Source organism: Typha latifolia, chromosome 8 (assembly GCF_019914945.1).
Source record: "Typha latifolia isolate L0001 chromosome 8, TyphaL0001v2, whole genome shotgun sequence".
Taxonomy (NCBI): Eukaryota; Viridiplantae; Streptophyta; class Magnoliopsida; order Poales; family Typhaceae; genus Typha; species Typha latifolia.
This window is the reverse complement of record NC_133093.1, coordinates 7,402,956-7,429,336: the sequence shown is the minus strand read 5'-3', so window position 1 is coordinate 7,429,336 and position 26,381 is coordinate 7,402,956. Positions and strand designations below refer to the sequence as shown.

At 32.7% G+C, this 26,381-nt stretch overlaps 2 protein-coding genes across 6 annotated transcripts; both read left to right on the top strand.

Moving 5' to 3' along the window:
- The first annotated feature begins 7,107 nt into the window (after positions 1-7,107).
- Positions 7,108-14,930, top strand: LOC140794449 (28 kDa ribonucleoprotein, chloroplastic-like). Of its 3 annotated transcripts, XM_073146484.1 has the most exons (6): positions 7,108-7,601; positions 7,975-8,062; positions 10,500-10,601; positions 13,025-13,290; positions 13,965-14,071; positions 14,546-14,930. In XM_073146484.1, exons 3-5 carry the CDS (start codon positions 10,551-10,553, stop codon positions 13,969-13,971), a joined length of 324 nt encoding a protein of 107 aa, XP_073002585.1. In that variant the 5' UTR covers positions 7,108-7,601; positions 7,975-8,062; positions 10,500-10,550; the 3' UTR covers positions 13,972-14,071; positions 14,546-14,930. The 3 variants fall into 3 exon arrangements, with proteins under 3 accessions (XP_073002585.1, XP_073002584.1, XP_073002582.1); XM_073146483.1 differs by lacking the exon at positions 7,975-8,062 and having other exon boundaries at positions 7,109-7,601; positions 14,551-14,930; XM_073146481.1 differs by lacking the exon at positions 7,975-8,062 and having other exon boundaries at positions 7,109-7,601.
- Positions 14,931-21,073: 6,143 nt separating this feature from the next.
- LOC140794133 (E3 ubiquitin-protein ligase RGLG2-like) lies at positions 21,074-26,334 on the top strand. 3 transcript variants are annotated; one of them, XM_073146012.1, is made up of 12 exons: positions 21,074-21,190; positions 22,620-22,849; positions 23,675-23,759; positions 24,179-24,319; positions 24,437-24,550; positions 24,634-24,731; positions 24,890-24,969; positions 25,052-25,157; positions 25,244-25,371; positions 25,485-25,626; positions 25,807-25,863; positions 25,962-26,334. In XM_073146012.1, the coding sequence occupies exons 2-12, from the start codon at positions 22,673-22,675 to the stop codon at positions 26,040-26,042; spliced, it is 1,209 nt and encodes a 402-aa protein (XP_073002113.1). In that variant the 5' UTR covers positions 21,074-21,190; positions 22,620-22,672; the 3' UTR covers positions 26,043-26,334. The 3 variants fall into 3 exon arrangements, with proteins under 3 accessions (XP_073002113.1, XP_073002112.1, XP_073002114.1); XM_073146011.1 differs by lacking the exon at positions 21,074-21,190 and adding an exon at positions 21,200-21,437; XM_073146013.1 differs by lacking the exon at positions 21,074-21,190 and adding an exon at positions 21,248-21,437 and having other exon boundaries at positions 22,651-22,849.
- Positions 26,335-26,381: the final 47 nt, after the last annotated feature.

The following is a 26,381-nucleotide window of genomic DNA, read 5'->3' as shown; positions in this document are numbered from 1 at the left end:
TTGTGGCAAAACAACCAATATAGATAAACAAATCCAAGATCCGCTACAAGAAACAAACCCGAGTCCGACTTGATTGAAAGAAATAGGTATTTACAATGTATACCATTAACCTCTTTGCCTAGACTGATGACCTTTGTGGTTGATAAAAGTACGGGGCTTCGCCTTGGACCCCTCTTCCCCATCTTTAGACTTGATCATCGGGCGAGCCGGGCCGGGTTCGAGTCAGGCTTTTCGAGCTAACATGGCTTAAGCATTTATTCACAGCCCGACCCACCAATCACTCGGGCCGAACCGAGTTTAGGCCAGGCTAGAATAGTCTAGCCCGTTACCGCCTGTCGGCCCGTGAGATATCGAGCAGGCCGGGCTTTGCCGATTAAAATTTTCAGTGGCGAGTTCTCATTGCAAAGAGGAAATTTTCCGGCTTGAAATCGTGGTGGATTACACCATGTCGGTGGCACCTCGACGATGGTCCTTGTGACGGCAGTAGCGACTCTCTCCGTGTAATGCCCTCTCACCACAATCTGATCAAAGCGCTCGCCGCCCTCGTAGAGCTCCATGACCAAATGCACCGCGCTCTTGTCCTCGCATGCCTCCTTCAAGCTCACGATGTTAGGATTCCAAGGCAAATGGCGCATGATGGTGACTGTAATAATTTAGATTTAAAAATAATAAAATAATAATAATATATAAATTCAATTAAATAAAAAACATACCAAAAAAATTGTGTTGCATTGGCCTGACCAACCTGGCTGGGCCAATTGGCGCGGTGGGCCCCTGTGTTGCCGTAACCGCTGTCATTCTTCCTCCTCCTCACCGCCTCTCTCTATCTTTTTCTTCTCTCCACTCTCTCTCGTTCGGTCTCTCTCTATCTCGCTCTTTTTTCTTTCCCTCAAACTCTATCTCTCTCTCTCACTACTACCCGTCGCTGCCACCGTGCTATCGCTGATGAGCCTCCTTCCTCCTCTTCCTTCTTCTCTCTCTATATCTCTCTTTATCTCTCTCTCTTTCTCTGTTTCTCTCACTTGGGCTCGAGCTCGTCGAAGTCAAGCCGCTGGCTGGCCAGCAGCGGTCGAGCCCCTCCCCGCTGGCCCGGCACCCCCTTCCTTTCTTCTCTTCTCCTCTTCTTCTTCTTCTTTCTTCTTCTTTCATCTTTCTTCTTCCTTTCTTCTTCTTCTTCCTCAGCTTCTTCTCATTATTCTCCTCTTTCTACAACAGTACTCGGCTCAGCCCAGCATTGTAGCACTATTTTTTTATATTTTTTATTTATGTTATTTATTTAGATATTTCTTTTCTTAATTAGTGCAAATAAATTAGTTAGATATTAATTATTTTAATAGTGATATATATATTCTTCAATATGATTATTATTAATTATAATTAGTATAGTTAATGATTAATTATGTTATAAGCTATTACATATAGACATAAGTAATACTTATTTATTTATTTAATTATTTATATTTCTATTAGATTAATCGATAGTTTTATAAATTATAATTATTAGAATTATGTACTAATATTTATAATATATATTTAAGTAATTTTAGCAATTTATTATATACTATTATGTGTAGAATAAGATACTAGTCTTATTTATTTATTTATTTATTATTTTGTATAATTAAGTAAATACTATATAATTTCTGATTAATCAAGATAGAGTAAGAATTATAAAAATCTATTATAAAATAGATCTTGTGTATACTTATATCTTATTTATAATTATTTGACTTTTATTTTATAATTATAAATTTAGAATATTTTATATAAAAAGAAATAAATCTTTCTCCTTATATTGTAAGTAGCATTTTATGATAATAGTATAATTGTAGTATTTTAATCGTACCTATGATGTAAATCTAGTTATGTACAAAATAAAAGAAGTGATTCTATACCTAAGAAAAATTTATATTCTATTTGAACTAATTCTAATTAGATAAACGACTAGCTAACGTTACCTAAATATTTTTCAAACCCTGAACCCCTTATTTGAGACCCCGTGGACCCTGCTAGCGATGGGTTGACTCTCGGTTGACAAATATGAGGGATATGTGGATCTGTCTTCTGATCAGATATGAATAGTCTATCTCCTAGACGCATTTCTCAAATTATGTTATATTATATATTATATACATGCATGTTTTGGCCTCAGTATAATTATATGACTTTATCTATAGATGATTATAGTTGAGCATATTTTATCATGCATATAACTAGGCTGATCTTGGATATGAGTACGATGATGATAAATATAGATGATTAGATATGGATATACTATTATAATTTTATATCAAGTTGATTTGTAGCATGATTATGTATGTGATAAGCTAGCATGAGTATGCATGTGATATATGTACCATTGGAGATTTTATCACATCATATATTTCTTTTGACTCATTTTCTATCTAAATTCCTAATATACATGACTTGTTATAATACTTGATAAATACATATGATTTGTCATTTAGAAGGAAAGTATGAAATTTAATTAATAGAATAGTTGATAGAAAGCATGAGAATACCCGAGTGAGCGCGAGGGTTAGGACGCGCTTGGTGGATGATTGATAGCTCGACATAGTCACGATTTTGTGGTCTTACGTCCGAGGTCGTTAGTTTGTGTGCATAGTAGACATTCGGACACATGTCGTTCACAAAGGCATATGTGGCAAATTATCCTCACGAGGTTTCTACTAGTTAAAAGGGTGCTCGGTCTGAATGAATGTTGATACTCTTAGCAGATAACATGATATGGTTATATTTGAGATACTCCTTGCGAGTGGCAGAGTATGATCTAAGCTTTCAGGCATGATATTGAGATCAAGTACCGGGTGTTGACTGTGCAAAGTGGTCTAGTACGTTCTCATGAGTGAGCATGTTATATCATCAACCAAAAATATATCTCATGATAAAATTATAATATAACATCACCGAATATAAAAGCATATGGTGTATAACCCCATCACGATACAATGATACTAGTCACATCAATGATGATGCATGATGTATGCTAATCATTAGATAATCGTATATGTCAGAGCCAAATATAATCTACATATCTCTCACTATCACAATCATCCGTCTCAACTCTGAATATCATCCACCATGCTGGACTATAGTACTCGGCCCTAAACTCGATACTCATCATGCCACAAGCTCAGAGCATACTCTGTCATACGCTAAGAGTATCTCGGTAGATAAATCATACTCTGTCATATGTTAAGGGTATCTTAGAAGAAAATAACCATACCCTGTCATACACTAAGGGTATATTAATGATAGTTGTACCCTATCATACACTAAGAGTACAACTATCAACCATCACCATACTCTGTCATACGCTAAGAGTATGTCCAGTACCAGTCCGGACCAGATATCGTTCCAGCCATCACATCACATACATAGGTATTTTCACAATTTTCTATACATGATAGATCATATGCATATATCAAGTACTGTAATAGATCATGTAACTCATAAATTTAGGTGGTAAAGAAGTCAAGAGAAAAATAATGTAATGCAGACTCCAACCATGTATCTAACACATGCATACTCACACTAGCCTATCACATGCACACTCATGCTAGAGATCATCTCGGTATACAATCATAACAGTAGAATCATCTTCAATTATCTTTATATATTAACAATGTACTCATATCACATATCAGCCTAATCAAATGCATGATAAAATATGTTGACTGAAATCATCTCTAGATAAAGTCATATAATCATGCCGGAGGCCAAAACATGCATCTACATAATATATAATATATCATAATTTAAGAAAGACGTCTATGGGATAAGACTACTTACACTAATCAGAAGACCCAACACACGTTTCTCTCACGTCCACTAATCAACCGTCACACATTACTAGCAAGATTCACGAGGTCTCAAATTAGGGGATTCGGGATCTGAAAATATTTAAATAGCATGAAGTTAGTCGTTTATCTAATTAGAATTAATTCAAGTAAAATATAAAGGTTTATTAGGTTTAGAATCATTTCTTTTTATTTTTGATTACATAACTATATCTATAGATATGATTCAAATACTATAATTATACTATTATCATAAAATGTTAATTATATTATAAGGAGAAGATGACTATTTCCTTTTATATAAGAATATTTCTAAATATATAATTATAAAATAAAATAAAATAAAAGTCTAAATAACTATAAGTATAGACAAAGTCTAATTATAATTAATTTTATAATTCATACTTTATTTTGATTAATTAGGGACTATGTAGTCTTTACTCGATAAAATAATAAATAAATAACTAAATAAGCATAGTATTTTATTTGTTGCTGAATAATAATATATAATAAATTAATAAAATCACTTAAAATGTATATCATAAGAATATTAGAATATAAATCTAGTAATTATAATTTACAAATCTATATATTAATCTAATAGACATATAAGTAAATAAATAAATAAATATAAGTATTACCTATATTTATGTGTAATAGTTTATAACCTAATTAATCATTAATTAATTATAATTAACAATAATCATGTTGAAGAATATGCATTATTATTAAAATAAATAATGTCTAAATAAGTTATCTACATTAATTAAGAAAGCAATACCTAACTAAATAAATAAACAAAATTAAAATAAATAAATAAATAATGCCACTAATGCTCTGTACTATGTAGAAAGAGGAGGAGTAGAAGCTGAGGAGAAACGAAGAAGAAAGAAGAGGAGGAGGAGAAGTTGAGGGAGAAGAAAGACGAAGAAAGAAGAAAGAAGAAGAAGAAGCGGAGGAGAAGAGGAAGAGAAGAAAGAGAGAAGGTGAGGGAGGGAGTTGCGTACCCGGGCCGGCGGGGAGGGCACTGATCGCTGGTAGCCATCCAGCGGCTAGCCTCTCACCGATGTAAGAAACAGAGGCAGAGGCAAGAAACAGAGAAAGAGAGAGAGAAGAAGGAAGAGGAAGAAGGAGGCTCACTTGCGGTAGCATGGCGACAGCGGCGATGGGTCGGCAGTGGGAGAGAGAGAGAGACAGAGTTTGAGGAAAGGAGGAGAGAGAGAAAGACCGAAAGAGAGAATGGGGAGAAGAAAAAGATAGAGAGAGAGAGAGGCAGTGGGGAGGGAGGCCCCGGCGGCGGCGGTGGGGCGTGTGGCGCCCTCCTCTCCTGCCACAGCATGGCACGAGGCCGACCACGTCGTGCCATGCAATAGAATTAGTTTTTATTTTTTTATTTTTAAGGTTGTGTTGTTACATCAACTATCTGTTCAAATTCTAAAATTTTTTAAGCGTTTCGTTGATTTGGATGGAAAAACTAACGATCTCAATTTAGTTATAAGTATAAGTATAGTGACTGATTTGAAACTTTTTGATAAAATAATTTTGGCATAAGTACAAAGGGGTAAAATGTATTTAACCTTTCAATTTACTATTCTTAATTTATATCTATATATTTTTATACCTATGAATGTATAATATAATTTAACTGAATTATTATCTATGGATTTTGAGATATTATCCTTGAATTCCGAAAGTAGAATGTGCATTCCACAATAATATCCGTGGATTCCATAATAATACTCATTGATGTTATAAATACATAGATTATGATAATATTATTTTAATGTGATTTAGCCAAATCATATTCTATAGATTCTAAAATTATGTATGCAGATGATTAAAATATTATTTTTTGATCCCGCGATAATATATTTAGATTCTGCGATAATATTTGTCGATTTTGTAAATAGATATATGATTATGAGAATATTATTTAAGAATCGAATAATATTATTATAGATTCCACAACAATATCAATGTATTCCATAAGTACATCTATAGATTACTGAAAAATATATATTATAAATAAACTAGGATGTCAAAATACAACTTGAATTATATTAATGCAAGTTAATACATAAATTGTAAATACTCTTGGTTGTTAACTACAACTTGAGTTACACTATTGTATGCCAAAACATAGATCGTAAACAAACATAAATAAATTTGGCTATTGAATTATAAAACTGTATGTAAAGATACATATTATATTGTAAATAAACTAGGCTGTCCAAATATAGATTAAGTTAAACTAATATATATCAAAATTCATGTAAGAATTACACTAGTATATATCAAAAATTTTAATCGAGCTAAGCATGACCTGAGCCTGATTTAGGCATGGCTCGACCCAAGCCCAAAATAGTAGTGGGCGGTATGGGCTAAGCTTTTGCCCACCTGGCTTGGCGCGAAAGTTTGATCCACTACTCTCATCTATGATCCAACTCATAATGCATGCATATTTTTATAATTTTTTAGTTCCACATTGAATATTTAATAAACTATATATTAATATATAAGTATGTTACCATGAAGATAACTAAAATGTCTTCATATAAGCTCATTAAACTTAACCCAATAGTATATAATATTTTTCATATTTAACCCATTATGTTAGACCCATTATACCCAACCTAAACATAATATTTAATGGGCTAGTGGGCGGTAATGGTTGCGAATATACTAGCTCAGCTCGAACCCAGCCCGGCCCGAATGATTGGTGGGTCGGGCCGTGAACAAATATTTAAGTTCAATTAATTGGAAAAGTATCGCCCGAACTCGGCCCGGCCAGCTCGATGATCACGTTTAGAGGAGAAGAGGAAAGTTTAAAAGAAAGGTAAACGTGGTGAAGGATGCTAGGGTATAAAGAAAATATACCCTAAGATAAGAAGGAATTATGATGTAATTTGGGCCAAAGGAAGAAGTGAGTTAGAATTATTTCTTATTTTCTAGAATCTTAACATTCGCTTCTCATTTTTATATTAACCTCTAATAGTTTTTATTTAATTTTCTAGATGTGACTTGTCATCTTTACCTCCCCAAAATTATGAAATTTCCCTACACTGTAGATGTTCTCTTTTATAGTGGAAGGGTAATCTTGGTATTTAAAAAATATTGGGTAAATCTGTAGTGGTAACCTAAAATGGATGGAGATGCAAAGAGAAAACTCATACTATTTTTTCCATTTTGCAAATTGCGCAAAGAAAAAAAAAGACTGAGAAAAAAAAAAAAGAAATAGAGAAGGGCCCACCCAATCTATAGCCTAGATCTTTTCACCCTTCCTCTCCCAAACCCGGTTTCCATATTTCACAGTCCCCTTCTCTTCGCCTCCCTCATGGCTTGTCTTCCAATCCTACCATCTATAACCTCAAAACACTCCCCATCACCTCCTCCAACCCTTTTTCTTAGAACCCATCTCAAACATTCCCTTCCACTTCCCATTCCCCTGCTCCAGAAAAATTGCGTCTTTCTTGCCTCGTCATACCTCCACCACCAATTTCATGGCTCTTCCATAAGAGTAAAGAGAGCCAACCTTCCTTATGCTACCTCCATCACAACACAGACCTCAGACTTGGATGAGGAGGAGGCTGACGAGGAGGAGACGGTTGGCGGCGGTCATGGTTTAAATGGGGTCAACAAGAAGAAGAGGTTGGAGACGGTCAGAAAGCAACATTGTCGTTGGAAAATTTGAAGCTTTTTGTGGGTAATTTGCCGTCTGATGTCAATGGTGAGAAGCTGGCTCATCTCTTTGCGAGGGCCGGGGAAGTAGAATTCGCAGAGGTTAGTGTGAATTGCACTGCTGATAATTTGGTGTTATGATCAATGTGAAAAAAAGAGGGTTTTTGATAGACGCATAACTTCAAACAGCTTCTGGGTGTAATTCTTCCGATGTAATTGAGGCAGAATTGGTGATCTTTTCTAGGTCTTTGTCATATTAATTTGCCTACCTGACCTTCAACAAAGTAGTATCATGTGTGTTCCTCTTTTTTTTTTTTCCTCTTACATGAGAATGCCAATCTTTCTGTTCTTTGATGACACAACCCTCTCAAATGTGGTTTCCCATATGGAATTACTGTATGATGGATACATCAATTTGACATTTTTATTATAAATGGGATTTTGCTATATGAAAGTCACTTTGTCATAGATGTAGACTTGCAGGGTCGTATGCTTTCTGAGCAAGGCCGCAATCTTGCAACTGAGAAATTGGACCTGGGGTCTGCACCTTTGGATGATCCTTGGTAAGAGTGACAGTTTGGTATCAGATATAGATTAAGGTGAGGTGGTATTGGATATAGATTAGTTGAGGGTTCAGTCTAAGGTTTAATGATTTGACATTATATTGAAACCAGAACTTGTTGGATTTCACCACTCTGAAGCTATTCTCAGTCATATATTTTTATCCGAACTGGAAGGTTGTGTGAAAAAGAACAAATTTGGCCAACAGCGAGTCCACAAGGCTTGATGATAACTAGACAATATATTGAAACCAGAACTTGTTGGATTTCACCACTCTGAAGCTATTCTCAGTCATATTTTTATCCGAACTGGAAGGTTGTGTGAAAAAGAACAAATTTGGCCAACACACAAGGCTTGATCATAACTAGACAATTTTGGGTGAAAGTAGGCAATTCCTTAATGAAAACTAAATAAATTCTGGTTACTTTAGTCAGAGGTGGTATTGCAGTATGCACCGTATTCTTAATGCTCTACCCCACCAAGTATCACAATTTTAAGTTCTTTCCTGTAAATGATTCCATGGATTCAACGAGCTTGAGTAAATAATTTTTTATCAGTTTAGTTCTATATAGCAATAGTCAAGTCTTTTGTAGTGGAAACTCCTATATCTTTTCTGGAAACGACATTACCATCCAATTAAACCCTTTCCAACTTCCCTGGAGGGGAAGCAACTTTTCATCCACGAACTTGATGATAATTATGATGATGATTAGCAGTAAATGCATTGACAACTATTATGTAATATTGTATTTCTAGTATTTTATCCTTCTTCATTTTTTGTGGTCAGTTTTTGATGTCTTGGTTGTTTCCTATCCTGTGTGTCTAGTGTTGACTTTTACTGATTATAACTCTGTACTGTACTAACCACTAAATTGGTTTTACAATATGTTTGTTAATATAAAAAAATGGAATTCAGAGTAAGGTCAAACAAAACATAAATAAGGAGAGAGAATTCCAAGCCTTTGCCCTCATATTCTTTCTTCCCTTCTCTCATATTAAGAGTTCCTCTAAAATTTGCTTATTCTTGTTAGTTAGTTTGCATGTATAATGTAGTATAAGTTTGTTAAAAATATAAAAAATAAAACAACCATTCTTTAACAACTTAAGCTTTTAGAGTAATATGAGAGAATGACGTCTTAAGTTTAAATCCTGCTAGGCATACCTTGTCAATTAAATAAAAAAACCTTTACCTCAAGTTCACTTATTGGGCTCATCAAAATATATCATGTGCAAAAATGAGGGAGAATACTAAACTATAAAAGATAAAAACTATTGTTCTCTAATAGCTTAAGAATAGTTGGTCAGTTAACATCTATTTTTCCGAGGTTTCTTGGAGTTTCATTAGGTAGTGGATTTACTTCACTCTTTAGTTTTTGAGGGCTTCAATTTCCGTTAAAATCTAGAGTCTTTGTAAGGCTCTTCTGAAATGTTATCAGCTTTGATGAGGCTCATTTAACTTGTTAAGACATCATATACTCTAATGAAGCCCATCTTTGATATACCATTACTGCAATTCTGCATGAAAACTGGGCCTTCTTCTTGTGGCCCAAAATCATCGCATTTTGATTAAATAGCTTATACATCACATTAGTTCTGTTCGTGCTTGCATACATAGAAAGTTTTTAGCTAAGATATTAGAATTTAAGATGCAATATTATTTTTTCTGAGATCATCTGTTGCAGTATATTGATTACTAGAAAAAGATCAATAAGATCTTGGTCATCCATACTTTGCAGTTATATATCACAAGATGTACAATAGCAGAGTTTTGTTACCCAATTATTTGATTTATGTTACAAGAGTCTACCATAATTCTAGCCTTATCTCCCCTGCCAATCTAATGCATTTGTATCTCTTATGAATGTTTTGGAGTTTTTCAGAAAAAAAAAACAGACCCTCTTATGATTATTTCTTATTTTACTTTAGTTGTTTTGTTTCTGGTACCTTCATCCTGAATGATGATAATTTTCTTCTTAACATGAATGCAATTTCCTTTTTTCATCTTATGTCCTGGATATGTAAATTATCCTCCAGAATTCTTCCTGATTAAAGGGCATCCCAGAATTCTTCCTGGTTGCAAATCATAAATCAAGCATATGTAGAAATGAAATGTTATGCAATTTATATATTTCATGTTTATCATATTATTTGATAACTCTTCTACTCTTTAAAGTTTAAGGCTTCACTATATCTCCTTACTTAAGAGTAGTTGACTATCTATATATATGTGTTCACCAATTACCTGTAGTTTGATAACACTTGCTACTAAAGGAACTTGTGCTGTTGTGCTATATTTAGGATATTTATGTTCTCTTGAATGAAAGTTAATATATAAATTTATATACTTACCGAAGACTTATTTGAAGGCTTCCTTTATTTATTTTCATTTTACCTGAGCAATATTCCATTGACTTTGATACATGAGAAACTTTTATGCAGGTTATTTATGATCGCCAGACTGACCAAAGTCGTGGCTTTGGGTTTGTGACGATGGTCAACCTTGAAGATTCAGAAAAAGCCATTGATATGTTCAATTACTATGTAAGTTAGTCCCAGCAATCATATGACATGACTACTTGATTAGTTGTATTGGTGGTTGTAGGCTTGCTGCCCTATTAGCCTGAAGGTATTAGAACACCACAAAAATTAGGTCCCACTACTTGGAGGACATTTGGAAATTCCCAGTCTCTAATTCTACGATTATATGAAATTCATGCTGTTTTCTTACTTTTGAAATTAGTGGAAACTAAATTTTTGTACATTCTGTAGAACTGTATCATGTGTGAGAAGGTTGTTGTTGCAGTAACATAAACAAAATTCCCATTTCCTTAACCATAACCATCAGTCTTTGCGCTCAACAATTTTCTGCATATACCTTATCTCTAGTAAATCCTATTAAAAATTAATTTATTTTTTCTGTATTATAAATTACTAACATTTTGAAAAAACTAATTTATGAGAAAAATACATCTATTGCAAATAAGTTAATTTTTTTTTAATCTGTACAACCATTATCACGAAGTGCCTGTCTCCAACAATTTGGAGTAACCTTTTGATATTCTTCTCCAAATATTTTTATAAAATACAGGACTGTTAGTTCATATATTGTTAAAGCCTCAGAATTTATTGACTATGGGATTCCCTCCTAATCTTTCAGAATGCAATTCAAAGCAACTCTTCTCAGTCCTCGTGAAGGCCTCTTATCTATGTAATGCACAAGCTCATGATATGACATTAACAGAACATGTGAGGAAGTTGTCATATTTGAGAAAACTATTGTTGTAATAAACTAATGATGGTAACAAGTTCTCGTTATTATAACCTTACCGTCATGCCTTATTTTCAACAATTTGAGTAGCCTCTATATGTCAATATTTCTAGTTATGTTAAAGTTACATCTTATTTTTTTTTATCTTATTTAATCCTTTATGTAAATTTCTTTTTATTCTCTTTTAAACTTGGTATGAGATTATTTATTTTAAATAATCCCAGTGATCAGATATTTACTGAGATGATAATTCACTTGCCACATCAGTTGCATGCTTAGTTTCTCTTCTTCGGCCTTGTGGGCTTTACTCATTAGAGTAAGCCCAATTAATTTTTATTGCTTTGGCATCCACTTACCTTGCCAAGGAATCTCAGACTTGGATACTTGGCCACTGATTTCAACATGGTCTTCTGTTCATTACATTTTGTTTTATCTTTACTCAATGCTTTCCAATTAGGATCTGTTCTCCGTAGCGCCCTTATACCAATTGATGAAGTCTTAAATCTTGATGATGGTGATGATGGTGATGATGGTGATGATGATGATTGTTCCGGTTCCTTGTTATCCTAAACTATCCTAGTTTATGGGGTTTGAGGGTCTTCAATGTGTTTCAGCAGAATTTGATATATTCATTCGCAACTTTTTTAGATTATGTTAGTTTTGGATGATATTCATGCTTCTTTCTAGGCTTTTGTCTTGTTTTGCAATTCTTTTCATTGAAAGTATGATTTTAGTTTTAAAAATCTAGCTGCATTTCTTTTTTGGATGGAATCCAGTGGTAGTTAGTTTAGTTTACTTTAACATACTTTCATTTATTATATATACATGGATATATATAGAAGGGTACATATTCCTTCTTTCCCGGATAAATGAGGATTGTTGCCATGCCATGGATATGGTATCAACTATTCCTAATTTCTTCTATATAGATAATAGCTCCCATGTAACACTTTACATCTACACATGCAAGGGTGGACATAGTCACACACATGGACATCATTATTATATATACATTGTCTATTGCGTGCATGTGTGTGTGGTGGGAAGAGTTTCAACACTTGTTACAGAAATGTTAAATTTGTTTTTCAAAGATTTTTAACTTAAAGTTTGTTGTTTAGTCCATGCAAGCAGGAACCAAAGTGCAACATTTACAATTTTGTAAAGCATACTCTGAGGCTCATATAGAATCAGGGATCTTGTTTCCTAAAATGAATACTTCACTGTAAATTTTTATATAGGCTATATGTGGCATATAGATGGTCAAATTCACTGAAATAACTAGATATAGATTCTTAAAATAAAAAGTTATATGCTTCTTGTCTTTTTTTATTTGTTTTCTATATATGGATCCCCATAGGTGCAATTTAAAAGAATGACATTTTCATGAAAGTTGTTTTAATTATCAATTTTTATGCATAAAAAATCAGCAACATATTTTTACCTAGGTTGGCCTTTTCCCCATGAATTTATCGAATTGTTTTGGAGATGTTTTGGCAGGACTGTATAGAGAGAAACCTGGGGGAAACTGAAGTTATAATTTCAAATCTTGATTAGAGATAGCATCTCGAAGTCAATGTGCTTGATGGCCGAAAACTTGGTTAACTACATACCCTAAGGGATTTGCATTTCTTAGTTAACTATTCTGTCCTTTTCTGCAACTATGTCCAAGCAATTTCTGATCATTGTTACAAAGCAGGAGCTTGATGGTCGAAAACTTACAGTGAACAAAGCAACTCCTCGAGGTTCCAAGCCCGTTCAAAGCAGCAATTATGTTCCTAGCCATAAAATATATGTGGGGAATTTGCCATGGCAAGTAGATGATGCTCAGCTTGAGGAGTTATTTGGAGAACACGGAAAAGTAATAAGTGCACGGATTGTATATGAAATGGAGACTGGGAGATCACGTGGATTTGGTTTCGTAAGGATGTCAATAGAAAGCAAAGTGGATGATTGGATGGCAAGGTGAGTCAAATTACATTTTGGGATTTTTGTTGTTCATGGTTGATCACGCTTCCTTAGTAACTTGGTTCTTCTTTATTTTTCTAACCTTGATCTTATGATTTGGCCTCATTAGAAAATTCCAATTGTTATGTTGCTTATCTTTTATTGAGATCAGTACCCTGTCTTTCATGACTACATAATAATTGCAATACTTAGACTTCAAATTCTTATCATTTACTGACTCTCCTTGTCTTACATGACTAGTTAGGATGCATAATTCGTGATTCGTCTTCTGAGCACCATCTTGTTTTTCTCTCTTTTAATTTACTGATTAGGGGCTCATTTGCATGCATAGTGGCTTCCTGCATTCTTCTCTAGTTTGAAGAAGCCTCATGTGCCTAAACCACATCTGTGAATTTTGCATTTAATTCTTCTTTAGATATAGCGAAATGTGTTTTTGAATTTTTTTTTACTTTTATAATATGTGCCTATGAGGGATACATTTTGATTGTCGCAATGCAGTTAACTTTCTGGTAAGAGTATATACATAATCTTATGCATGTTTAAGTGGAAAATACCATATGAATGCATACAAGCATTACATCTGATTTCATTCACAGATCCACTGTTTTGCTTTCCATTTTAAGCTGACTGTTTCAACTACCATTAAACCAATGCCAATTCTCTTTTATCAGATCTTGAATGGAAGAGTAATTAGAGTTGATGTAGCTGAGAAAAAGAAATAAGTCATCTTCTGGTGATTCAGTACCCTGAGCTAACTCCCTCGCACTCTTCTGAACAGGTCACTATCATTTATCCTGCTAATCGTTAATTTTTATCCTTTTTCTTAGTAAAGTTTTCGATTTGCTATTTTTTTTTTGTTTTTTGTTTTTTGTTTCTGACAATAGGCTGCAGCCCCTATTTCATTGGAACTTAAAAATGTGGTAATTTTCCACTAAGATTAACCACAACAACACAAAAACAATTATCTTTGTCATAGTAGATGGACCAAAACAAAGGTCCTACAATACCCACTTCAATCACAAGTAAACATCACTACCAACCACAGTCAGAAAGAAAACAAGCAACAACCAGACCTAAAACCAAAATACTACCACAGAAAAACTTCAGCAAACTACACAATAACACCAATACATCACAGCAACGATTTGCTATGTTCTTAGTGACAAAATTCTTCGTAATTGCAGCAAACCTCACCTTTTCCGCTCTGAATTATGTAGAGTAGTTGATGGTTTATTCTGGTTTATCTATGTAGAGCAGTTGATGGTTTATCTGAACAATCAGAAGCGCAGTCTAGATAAAAATGCTGCCTACCATCATTTTCATCTATACCAATGTGGAATGGAGTCAGGATCATTTGGATTGAAGAAAATGTTGTTGCTGCATTTTGGTATATCAACTGATATCTCAATGTGGCTGCCGTCATATTCAAAGAGCTTTGATGTATTGGCACTTGGCAGAGATATTTAAGTCCTTCAATCAGTTTGAAGATTATCCTCTCATGTTGTTAGTGGTGGCCATTGAGGTCAGCAAAACAAATTGCATTGTTAAAACCTTCAATTGTTTTGATTTCTTGTGTTTTGTCAAGGATAATGGAAATTTCTTGGTGATACTTATTGTCTATTAATTGTTTAGGAGAATGCTATTTTCTGTTAAAATGAAGATCAGAGTGGAATTTATTAGATTTGTTACAGTAACTAGAATCCCTTTCTATCTAAATTTCGACTTTGGATTAGAAGCACTACTAATATTAATTTTGCTGAATATTGAAGTCAAAACGCCTTAAATTCTGCATACCAATGGAAGTAGCAAAGAGAGCAGATATGAACTGTCCTTGTCTGGGTCCATTTTGATATAGTCTTTATGCGTGTGAAATTGACCGACTAGACTGAAATCTAGAAGAAAGGAGGTGTAATCTATAAAGGGATAACTCTCTTTTCAACCCTTAAAAAAGATAACCATTTTTCGTTGTAATAACCTTTTGAATTATTTTTTTGGTACAAAATGATCTTCTGAACTATTTTTTTTGTACACAATGAACTATTAAAAATATCTTACTATCTTAACGCCATAGATGCAATTTAAAAAATTAACTAAATTTATCTTCTATTTTGGTTAACATAAATTTATCTTCTATTTACTCATATGCTATGCTACGATAGTTAAATATGCCATTTTTATTATGTAATCATGGCAACTTATAAATAAAAAGGATAATATTAGTAGTTTAGAAGGTCATATATCAAAAAATTATTAAGAGTATTATTATAAAAAATAGCAGTAGTTTAAGACGGTGAAAAGAAAATTATCTTATTTATAAATATTAAAAATGTAGGATCTAAACGGTAAATATATAAGAAGGTAAAGGTGTTTAATGTTTTATATTTTTTTAACCCCTCAACTATCCCTATCAATCACTCAACCCCGTGACCCTCTCCATCTATATTTCATTAGAAATTTTAAAATAAATATTTTTAAAAATTAACTAACATAATAAACGGACAAAACTATTTCTATCTTAGTTTCCCATCTTTCCATCTTTCCTTTAGTGGTTTGTATAACAACTTCTCTAAATATTAAATTTTAAATCAATCTTCTCTAATTCTTCCACTTCTAAATAAACAAATAAAAAAAAAGTAAGGATACTTTTGTCATTTAATTAGTTAGTTAATTTTTTAAATTTCTAAAGAAGAGGATTTAGTAATATAATTAGATAATTGATGCAATGCTTATTTTTGAGGGTGTCAAAAATAAATTTAGCGCTTTCAATTATTGTAACTTCTCACCGAGCAAAGTCTCGTGGCTAGTTATTTGATGATTCTTCTTCAATATTATTTGAAAGAATTTTAGATAATAACATATTATGATCCGGCATATGGGTTAAGTTGAGTTAAATTATTTACTTAGCTTTATCTTATTATTTTAAATTTTAAATAAATTAGATAATCTGCATCTAGATTTGATCCACTAGTGATTTTTACTCTTATAAATAGGAGTGGACATGTGTTGATAATCATGATGGAATAAATATGAGTTTAGTCAAATATTTCTTATCATCTTTATCTTTTACTTTAGTCGTTATATTATCTTTATCTTTCTAAGAGTAGATGATAACCGTAGAAGTATCCCAACCTTCTAAATCCTAGCCATCTTCCTCCACTAGTAGATATCCTATCTTATGGCCGTCAGTCACTTTCCGACGACCGTCGTAACGTCGATTATTTATCATTCTACCCTATCTGACTTTGCTCTACTATTTTAATCATAATTTTCGATCTAGATCTCTAATTGACTTCATTATAAATTCATTAGAATTCTAACTTTCGAAATTACTATTCTTTACAATCTCATGATCATCTAACAGACCGACCATTCTAGATCTGATTCGTAACATAACACAAAAGATTTGATATATTTTTTTGTGTGTTGAGAAGATCCTGGTTGGATTTTGGTTGAGCCTTCGGGATGAAATAAATTTATTGAATACTATAAAGTTAATCCAATCAAATTCTACCATCATTCGTTGTTAGTGACATCAACCTTCTGGAATTTGATATCAAATTCCGCACCAAATCAAAAACTATATAATAAAAGAACTGGTTGGGAAGAAGCTGGTTCTATCTTCCCAAATATTTTTATACCTAAAATGAGCCTCGTTTCCGCAACGTCAATTTGCCACCTCATCATTGGCACGGAAGAAAATGATAACATTATTTAGATTAATTATATTTATATTTTCTAAATTATTATTTTCTTAGGATATCTTTTCTGAACTTTTTTTTTAAATGGATCCGCAAGAGATTACTTGGGTTCTCAGACTTCCTAAATTATAATATTTATATCTCTTAACTTTATGTGTTAGTGATTTGGATACCATGGTGGCATTTGTAAGACTATTCAATATTTAAGTTTCTAAAAAATAAAAAATAAAACCTAACTTTGTACACCAATCTTGAATACTAATATGAATTTCTTTATTCTTAGATCTCTTCTTCGGCTTCTTTCTTTTTCTTCTCGAGCGAGAAAGAAAAACCAAGTCTTCCCCCCCACCATCCAATTAAGAATCCGTGAATAAGTCAATGCGATAAAATCTCAGTTAATTAGTACTCGTGTTTGAATCCTAGAAACATTGATATTTAGTGGAATATCATTATGTTCTCACTTCTCTTGGTAAAAAAGAAGAAAAAATTTTTAGTATACATGGAAAAATATTAAATCAGTCTTTACCGGTAAAATAGATTTTCAAGTGTTGAAGCAAACAAAGTGGACACTTGACCTAATCTGAATATTTAAAAAAGAAAGAAAGAAAGTACTTAAAATATGGTTTAATTAATACCTACTCTTTATCATATATTACATCTTTTTCTTTTTTGAAAAGTCTCTGACACTTGTACCTTCACCTACACATCAAGAACACTCCTCAATCCTCACCTTCTTTCTTACCAATGTATATATATTAGCATTATAATTTGGAAATCAAGAAGAAGCCATGGCTCTCCTTTGTTTTGCTTGAGCATGCCAAAGACAATTAATGCAAGTGTCTTTTTCTTCCTTTCTCTTTTAGCCCACTTCAAAAAGACAAAGCCATATTAGCATTAAAAAGAATCCTTTTCCTTGACAAACTAGTCAAAAAAAGACTTGCACCACTACTCATCTAGCTAGCACTTGAAAGATGTCTCAATTCTACTCCACATCTTACTACCAAGGTGCCAAAATTTTTATCTTTGTGTCTATGTCATTGTTATTAATTTATTCAACTTTGCCAACACGATTTTAGATATTTAAAACTAGCAAATAACACCTATGACGCTTTCGTCACCCTTTGAAAAATAATCTTTCATACTATCATCATCAAAAACTATTTGTTGAACTAATGATCAAGTGGCTTGACCTAGATCACCGTCCGGTCCAACTCTACAAAATTATTGCATCGAGAGAAATAGACTCATATATAGTTCTTTTCTCTCTTTTTCCATGTAAGCAAGATCAATTTAGAGTTGACAGAGTATTAAGATACAAGATATCACCAACTATATCCCATCCATTTGCTTGCTAATATTTATTCCTTTGGTCAGTAATGATGTGATGTGATTATGGATACTGAGTCAAAAGAACATCATCTTAAATGATTGAAGACTTAAGGTATGAAAGCACTGAGATGCCCTCTTTTATCTCATGCAAACCTAGCATAATTTAACTTATATTATCATTCACATCTTAAGATATGAATATTTAATATTCAACCTCCATATTTTGTGTTTATTATCTTAAAACTTTAACTTAATATTAAATTAACTTTAACCAATCAGTAGCTAATAGAATAAAGAATACTATGTTATTTGATATTAACAAATTTAGTTCTCCTTTTATTTCTACTTTAACCTTAAAAAACTTACTCAAAGATATTTATACCATGTTGCATCTATAGAATTACTATCTGTTAAAAAAAATACTAACATAAGGTATTTTTGCAGCAGTAAAAGCAAAATATATGATATTTTTGGGTGATTTGAAGCATAAAAAAAATCAAATAATAAATATTTTATATGATAAGTTGTGAATTATAATAAAATAAAATGTGCAGTGTTTTTGATTAATTTTCCTTTAATTTTTCAATTAAGACTAAAGGACAGTATCAAATCAGCATCTCATGATTGCAAGGGCCCACATAATCCCAATATACAACTTAGTGGATGAAAAGGAGAGAACTTTTCTTATACTAACTAATAAAATGAAGCAAAACCTAAAGTGGATATGAAAACCATATGTAATTGGAGGGTTTATTGATTAATAAAATGTCAATATTGCTTGCACAATTGAGTATAGAGAATGTAGGTAATATAAGATAAACTTCTCATATATCTGCAAAGAATTATATAATTTAGATCAAATTTCTCATGCTCATGTACAGGCTTTTGCAATATAGTTACAATTATTTTTTTAATTGGCAAGATTGAGCTTTTAAAATTGGCATATATATATATATATTTTGTAAACGATGCACATTTTGCTATATGAATGTATATAATTTATATTTGTGGTACTGTTGTTGTTAATCCAAAAGCAAAATATAATTAAGTTGCAAAAATACCTTATTCTTGCATGAGGAGGAATATTGAAGTATAGCTTCTATTCTTAAAAAAAAAATGGTCTTAAACTCTTGATCTTTTTACATAATTACCAATAAAAATAATTCTAATATCGCAATTATCACTAGAATTTTTTAATATATCACAAATTTCAATGAAAATATAATTAAGTTACCAAAAGATTTTTTTTTTGCTGTTGTATAAATTATTTAAAATAAATTATAGTACAAGTAAAGAATTCTTTTATGCATGAAAAAAATAGTGATTTTTAAAGAGCATAGAAAATTATTTAAATGTTTTCAAGTGGTATTATGTAAAAAATTAACCTTTTATGGAAGATGATTTCTCTTTTCATTATTGTAATACTAAAAAAAAGTCCACCCTAATTGCCTAACATGAGCAGTGCCCTACATCCTCTTTTGATTTTTTTTGAAGAATTATACTGAGGTCTGATAGTGATTCTTCTTTGAAGAAAAATAGAAAATTTCTCTATATTCTAACCTTGCAGGAATGGATAATTGTCTAATTTATAGTATAAATTAAGGTTTTTACAATTTAATTATATTTACTTTTAAACTTGGCATATAAAATTGAGCGCATACATTTTTATAATAGAATGCACATAATTTAAATATTTAGTTTACACTAGAATCTATTATTGTCGATCATAAAATTAAATGCAATTAAATTATAAAAACTCCGGTATAAACCTAGCGAAGAATGGATGACATTTTCATCCAACCTACGAATAATCTACCGACTCCCATATTATTGATAAAAATGAATAAAATTAAATGAAACATTTGAATTTGGAAAGTTACTCTAATTTTTATTCATATATTTCTAGCTATTAATTAAGAGTGTGGTTTGGTTCTTTTTTAAGAAATACATGTATATTAAGAGATATATTTCTCTATTTTGTACCTAGAAAAGTAAATAATTTGTTTGATTGATTGTAATTCATAACATTGTATTTATTAAACATATATTTAGTTAGTTATATTTTATAGTGACGTACTTAGTAAATAGGTGTTTAATTAGAGGAGAATAGAAGAGAGGAGAAAAAATATAAGTCTGGGTTGAAGGGAAATGAGAGGTGAGAAGAGAGATAGGTTGGGCTTGGGTTAGGATCGAAATGTGTTGGAGTTGGATTGACATTAAAATGGGAAGAGAAAGATGAGTCAGATTGGGATGATTAAATACAGTAAATTTCTATGCGTTTCATTAGGTTTTTAAATTTTTTTTGAATTAGATACTGCATTAATTGATGCGGCATTAAGAAAACTCTCAAACCAAACAACCCTAAATATGATCCATCAGAATAATTAATTGGCAAAAAAAAGAAGAGAAAGCCTTAATTTTTTTTAATATAAAATCACTCCCCATACTAACAACTAAATAAACTGTTAGAGTTTTCATCCAAATTAATATAGCTTCTCTAAATTACCAAAACACTCTATTATAATAAATAAAATAAATATAAATTACGAAAACACTCAAACCCTTCTTCCATATCAGTTTGTTTGACTAATATAATAAAGACATTTTGATAATTTACATGAGGCTACGTTAAATTGGACAGAAAGTCAACGGTTTTAGTTTAGTGGTAGTAAGTACATAATTTGGTACAAATTTCTTCTAGATGGGGGATAAATGATTCTATAAGTGCAGGGGGGGGTAAACTGCATTTAACCCTTCTTTCAAATATTAAAGCTAATATAAATTAAAATTTCGTGGAGTAATTGAGAACTTACCACCTCCTCCAATTCCCCAGTCAACGGCCGCTCCAATTTTAAGCTGCCATCCCAAATGTATTTTTTACCGTGTTGTTATCGTCTTAATGCTTCCTTCATACTTATCTTGCAAGAAATCAATAAGAAATCATTCATTGTTTTTTTTTTTTGTTCATTGGGTTGACTTGACCTCTTCGGTCTTCTCTTCTTTCTTCATTTTTTTCCCATTTAAAACTATTCGCTTTGTTGATTCATTTGTACATCGTTCTCTTATTGTCTCTCTTTGTTCTTCTCTGGGAATTATCTGGGAACGTCTCCACTCTTGGTACGTCTAAGTGAGCTATTTTTAATGGATTCTTGTTCTTTAATGATCTTGGTAGTGATCAAAATCATGTATTCTGAAGTAAATTGATTAGAGAAGTGGCGTCATGCTTCGCGTCTTATTAATTTGGATTCAAACTAATTTTTGGTTGTTTTTGTTGGTATCTTTTTGATATTTACTCGTTTATGTTGCTTGATTAATGTCTGAGATCTTTTTGTTCAATCCTATGATTCTTGGAAGAACTAGATATCATTTGCTAATCCTATGATTTCGAGCAATTTCTTTTTCCAGTTCGTTAGGGTTTTTTTTAGCTCAAGCTTCTGTTTCTTTTAATTTGTTTGTTAATTTTCTTGCTGACATGATCTTTTACCAAGTAATGCCAAACTCACAATTCTTCATAACTTTGCTGCTATATTACTTCGTTTGGATTAATGTTATGAGGTAAATTGAGGCTTTTTTTATTTTAATGTCACATTTCAATTCGAAATTTACTTCAGGATTGTATTCTATTTTTTTTTCTGAAGAGTTGGGTTTTGTTCATCTAGAAGTACAGATTTCTGTACTTCTAAGATTTAATTAGTTTGTGCTCATGAAAGAGATTCCTTTTTTTTTTTTCATATGTTCTTTGTTAATCCTGTATAGATTGTTAAATTTTCAGTTATAAGTTGATGCTGAGACCTATTTTTTTGCAGTGTTAGAAGATAGGTTTGCTTTCATCCTCTTTTGAAGGATATGAAATGCTTTGCTTAGTTGACTTATATAACCTAAATAAGTCAGAATTCTCTTTAGAAAAGAGGAATAAGAATAGGGGAAAGGAAGGGAAACAAAAGAGAAAAAATGGCCTTTTTCTCACTTGTTTGGATACAACAAAGAGGAGGGATAAGAAAACAAAATTTTCCCTCCTTTCTCTCCAATTCTCTCCACTTTTGGAGGAAAAAGAGATGGCTTTTGAGGGGCCCTTTTTCACTCCTAGCCTCTCACCTTTCTCTACTTAAAATTCAAACCAAGCTCAAGAATACTTTCTCTTCTACTCTCTAAGTTCTGGATTCTTCAGAAAGCAAAGTAGGGAACAGATGTTTCTTTACTTTTGACTTCTTTGTTTACTGTGTAGTCTAGTATTGGTGCTTAGCAATTGCATTTCATTTCAAGAAAGGAAGGTAGTTACTTTTTTTTTTCCATGATCAGGAGGTCAGATATAAATCTTGCATTGTTTCAGAGTTGATCTGATACTTGGACAAATGGGAGGAAAAGAATCCAAACCTTATTCTCATCGCCATTATGATTATGGGAGCTCATCCTCAGGATATGGTCCGAGATATCCTCCCTACCGCGATAACCATGTGCAGCCTGAAACTATTGACAGGATACAGAAGAAGTATTCAAGGATCGATGATAACTACCGCACTCTAAATCAAGTATGATACTGTTCTAGTGTAGTCCAGATAAATGCTTCTTCCAACCAGCTGTGTTTTGTTGATTTGGTAGCTTAAAATTTGTTGCATAATCTGCAACTGAGAGATTAGTGTTAAAGTAATGGTACGGAACTGTTAAATTAGTTTGAGGCTTTGATTTCTAGATAAGGAAATGTTTTAGATGAATCTATGTACTAAATAAAATACGTTGGAATTTATAACTGTATACTAAATCTCCATACTAAAATTTTCTAGTTTGGATTACACAATGGATGTCAGAGTCCTGATTTGTTTATGATTGCATCCCTTGTCTTTGTCCAACATCTAGTTTAGTAATGAAATATTTTGAGTATTTGTAAAATGGAATGGAAAGCAATGTTCTTGAATGGTCACAAGGTACCAAAAATTTTTATAAGCGTTACATTTAGAGCACATAACTTAACAGTGAGCATAATTCTTTTGACATTCAACATACATCAAGTTTGAGTTTCTTTCATGACTCATGATATGTATTCTGTGAGCAGCACCAACTCCATGTCATTCTGTTTCAAACATGACTAAGCAAAGAGCGGAACACATAAACATCATAATATACTCGATAATTTTGGTTTTCTTCTTTACCTGTGAAGATTATAATATGAATATATATACAATGCTTATGTTTCATATCATACGTGTGATTAGATACTCATCTTTTATCTTAATTCATAAAGATTCGGTAAGAACGAATTTCTTTATTGTATCTAATGACCAGACTTGCTTGAGAGGTGTTAACTAGGAAATGAAGAAAAAGGAGGACTAATCAACATGCTTCTGTTCTGCTTTCAGGTGACTGAAGCTTTGGCACAAGCAGGTCTTGAATCTTCAAATCTGATAGTGGGGATTGATTTCACAAAGAGCAATGAATGGACAGGTTGACCTTAAAAAAAGTTATCATTGCAGTATCTCCTTGTTCTTGCATATTAAAACTATAATTTATTCGCTGCTTGGTGCATAATAAGTTGTGAGGATTGAGTAATCAAGTAATCAACAATACTTGGGCAAGACTTAAGCCACTTATGTAAGAAACAGGAGTAAATTCAACTAGAACTTCTCGACTGTACAATCTTGCAGAGACCATGAAGCATGCTAATTATAGTTTTGCAAAATGTTGAGATGCTGCTGTTATGATTAGACACAACAGGAGATTTATAAGTAGTGTTACCCACGTACCCAGTCATTTCAACTTATAATTAGGCCTTGCTGAATCCATCATAAGTTGGTTACATCGTCACAGAGAATTTAATCATTTATGGTGAAATATCAGGTTTTGATTGTGCTTCTTTTTCTTAGGTAAAATGTCTTTCAACCGTCGTTGTTTGCACGATATTGGAAGTACTCCAAACCCGTATGAGCAGGCAATATCTATTATTGGAAGGACACTCTCAGCTTTTGATGAGGATAATCTCATACCCTGCTTTGGGTTTGGTGACGGTAAATAACATAATTCCACTTTTCAATTTTGCATGGCATAACATTTTGAAGAACACATTAGTTTGGATCTACAGAGAGCTATTTGTTTTAATCGTATACTCTTTATCTGGTACGCAGCTTCCACCCATGATAAGGAGGTATTCAGCTTTTATCCAGATAACCGACCATGTGATGGCTTTGAAGAAGCATTAAGGCGATATAGAGAAATAGTTCCAAATCTTCGTCTAGCTGGTTTGTGCAATGTTCATGTTTCTTATTTCTAATCTGTACATTTAATCACACTCACTGAAACCTGAAAATTTCATGCCCAACAGGACCAACATCTTTTGCACCAATAATTGAAGCAGCTACAGGCATTGTAGATGGTACTGGTGGCCAATATCATGTTCTTCTGATAATTGCTGATGGACAGGTAAGTCATTGTTTCCCTTAGATCTTTCATTATACAAATTAAGCTATTGTAGTTTTTGTGCTTGTTCTTTGTTCTTGAAATATGTTAGTCTCCTTTTCTGTCAATTGGTTGCGTATCTGGTTTGTCGGTACTTGATCCCCTCTACTTCTCTCTGATAGGTAACACGAAGTGTTGAGACGCAATTTGGGCAATTGAGTCCACAAGAACGAGACACTTTGAATGCCATAGTGGGAGCTAGGTGCTTATCAAACAAGATTCAATAATATTTCTTCTACACATTCTTATTCTGCTTACATTATTTGATTGTATTCATTTCGCAGTGAGTACCCTTTGTCAATAGTTCTTGTTGGTGTGGGTGATGGACCCTGGGATATGATGCACGAGTTTGATGACAATATACCTTCCCGGGCATTTGATAATTTCCAGGTTACAAGTTGGCTAATAAATTTTTGGAGTCATATCTTCTGCAATAAGCATAGCTGAAATTTGTAAACACTCGCGGTGAAATGCAGTTTGTGAATTTTACGGAGATTATGTCCAAAAGCATTCCTATGGATAGGAAGGAGGCAGAATTTGCCCTAGCGGCATTGATGGAGATTCCTTCGCAATATAGAGCAACAATGGACCTCCAACTTTTAGGGTACTGCATGGTGTTCTGACACTAATTGTGTAACTGTAATATGGAAATCTAAGTCAGGCAAATGACATGATACCTGACTCTTTCTTTTCCTACCTTTGCTTCCTTTCTTTCAGTCGACGGCGAGGAGGACCTCAAAAGGCTTGTCTGCCCCCACCAACCAGGAATTATTCCCGATCAAATAGCTTCGAGCAAGGGAATTCATTTAATACAAGAACTAATGCTATCCCACAAGAAAGTTCTTTAGAAGATAAATTGGTATTCTTTTTTTAATTAGCGTACTTCATATCTTTGAATTGTTGAACTGTAATATAAAAACATATTGAAGCTTAAGATGGCATACTTATTACGAAGATAGCATTTAATTTCGCACTACTTGATACTTGAATTTGGACTGTAAACAAGCCCTTAAAAAAAATTAACACATTTTGTTTGCAGATTTGCCCCATCTGCATGTGGAAGCCAAAGGATCTTGCATTTGGATGTGGACATCAGGTGCAGACCAAAAAAAAAAAAAAAAAAAAAAATCTTTTATTGCTCTCACAGTTCATTTCCTTTTTCAATTCTATGGCTAATACCATAATCTTCTTCAGACTTGCTACGACTGTGGGCAAGATATGCAGCGTTGCCCCTTGTGTCAGAGCCAGATATCCACAAGGATAAGGCTATATTGATGTACAGATACACAAATGCATTTCAAGTGAGTGGTGATTAAATAAAACTTCCATTTTAGAGGCTGAAGAACATACCTTGCATCTGAATTCAGCTTCTTGTTGATATTTACCGCACTATCAGAGTCATGCTGAACTTGTTGGATCTCCTAGTAGATCTTGTACATATATGTATAACTTATTGTCTGTTTGGCTTGCTGCCATCAGAACAATGCCACATGTATATTATACTAGACCGCAAATACTAGAATTCTATGTAGGATTATTTGTATCAAAAATATACTTGGTTTTCTCATTTCTTTTTTCTAATTTTGTCTTTCTGTCATTTAGTACCTCAATAAA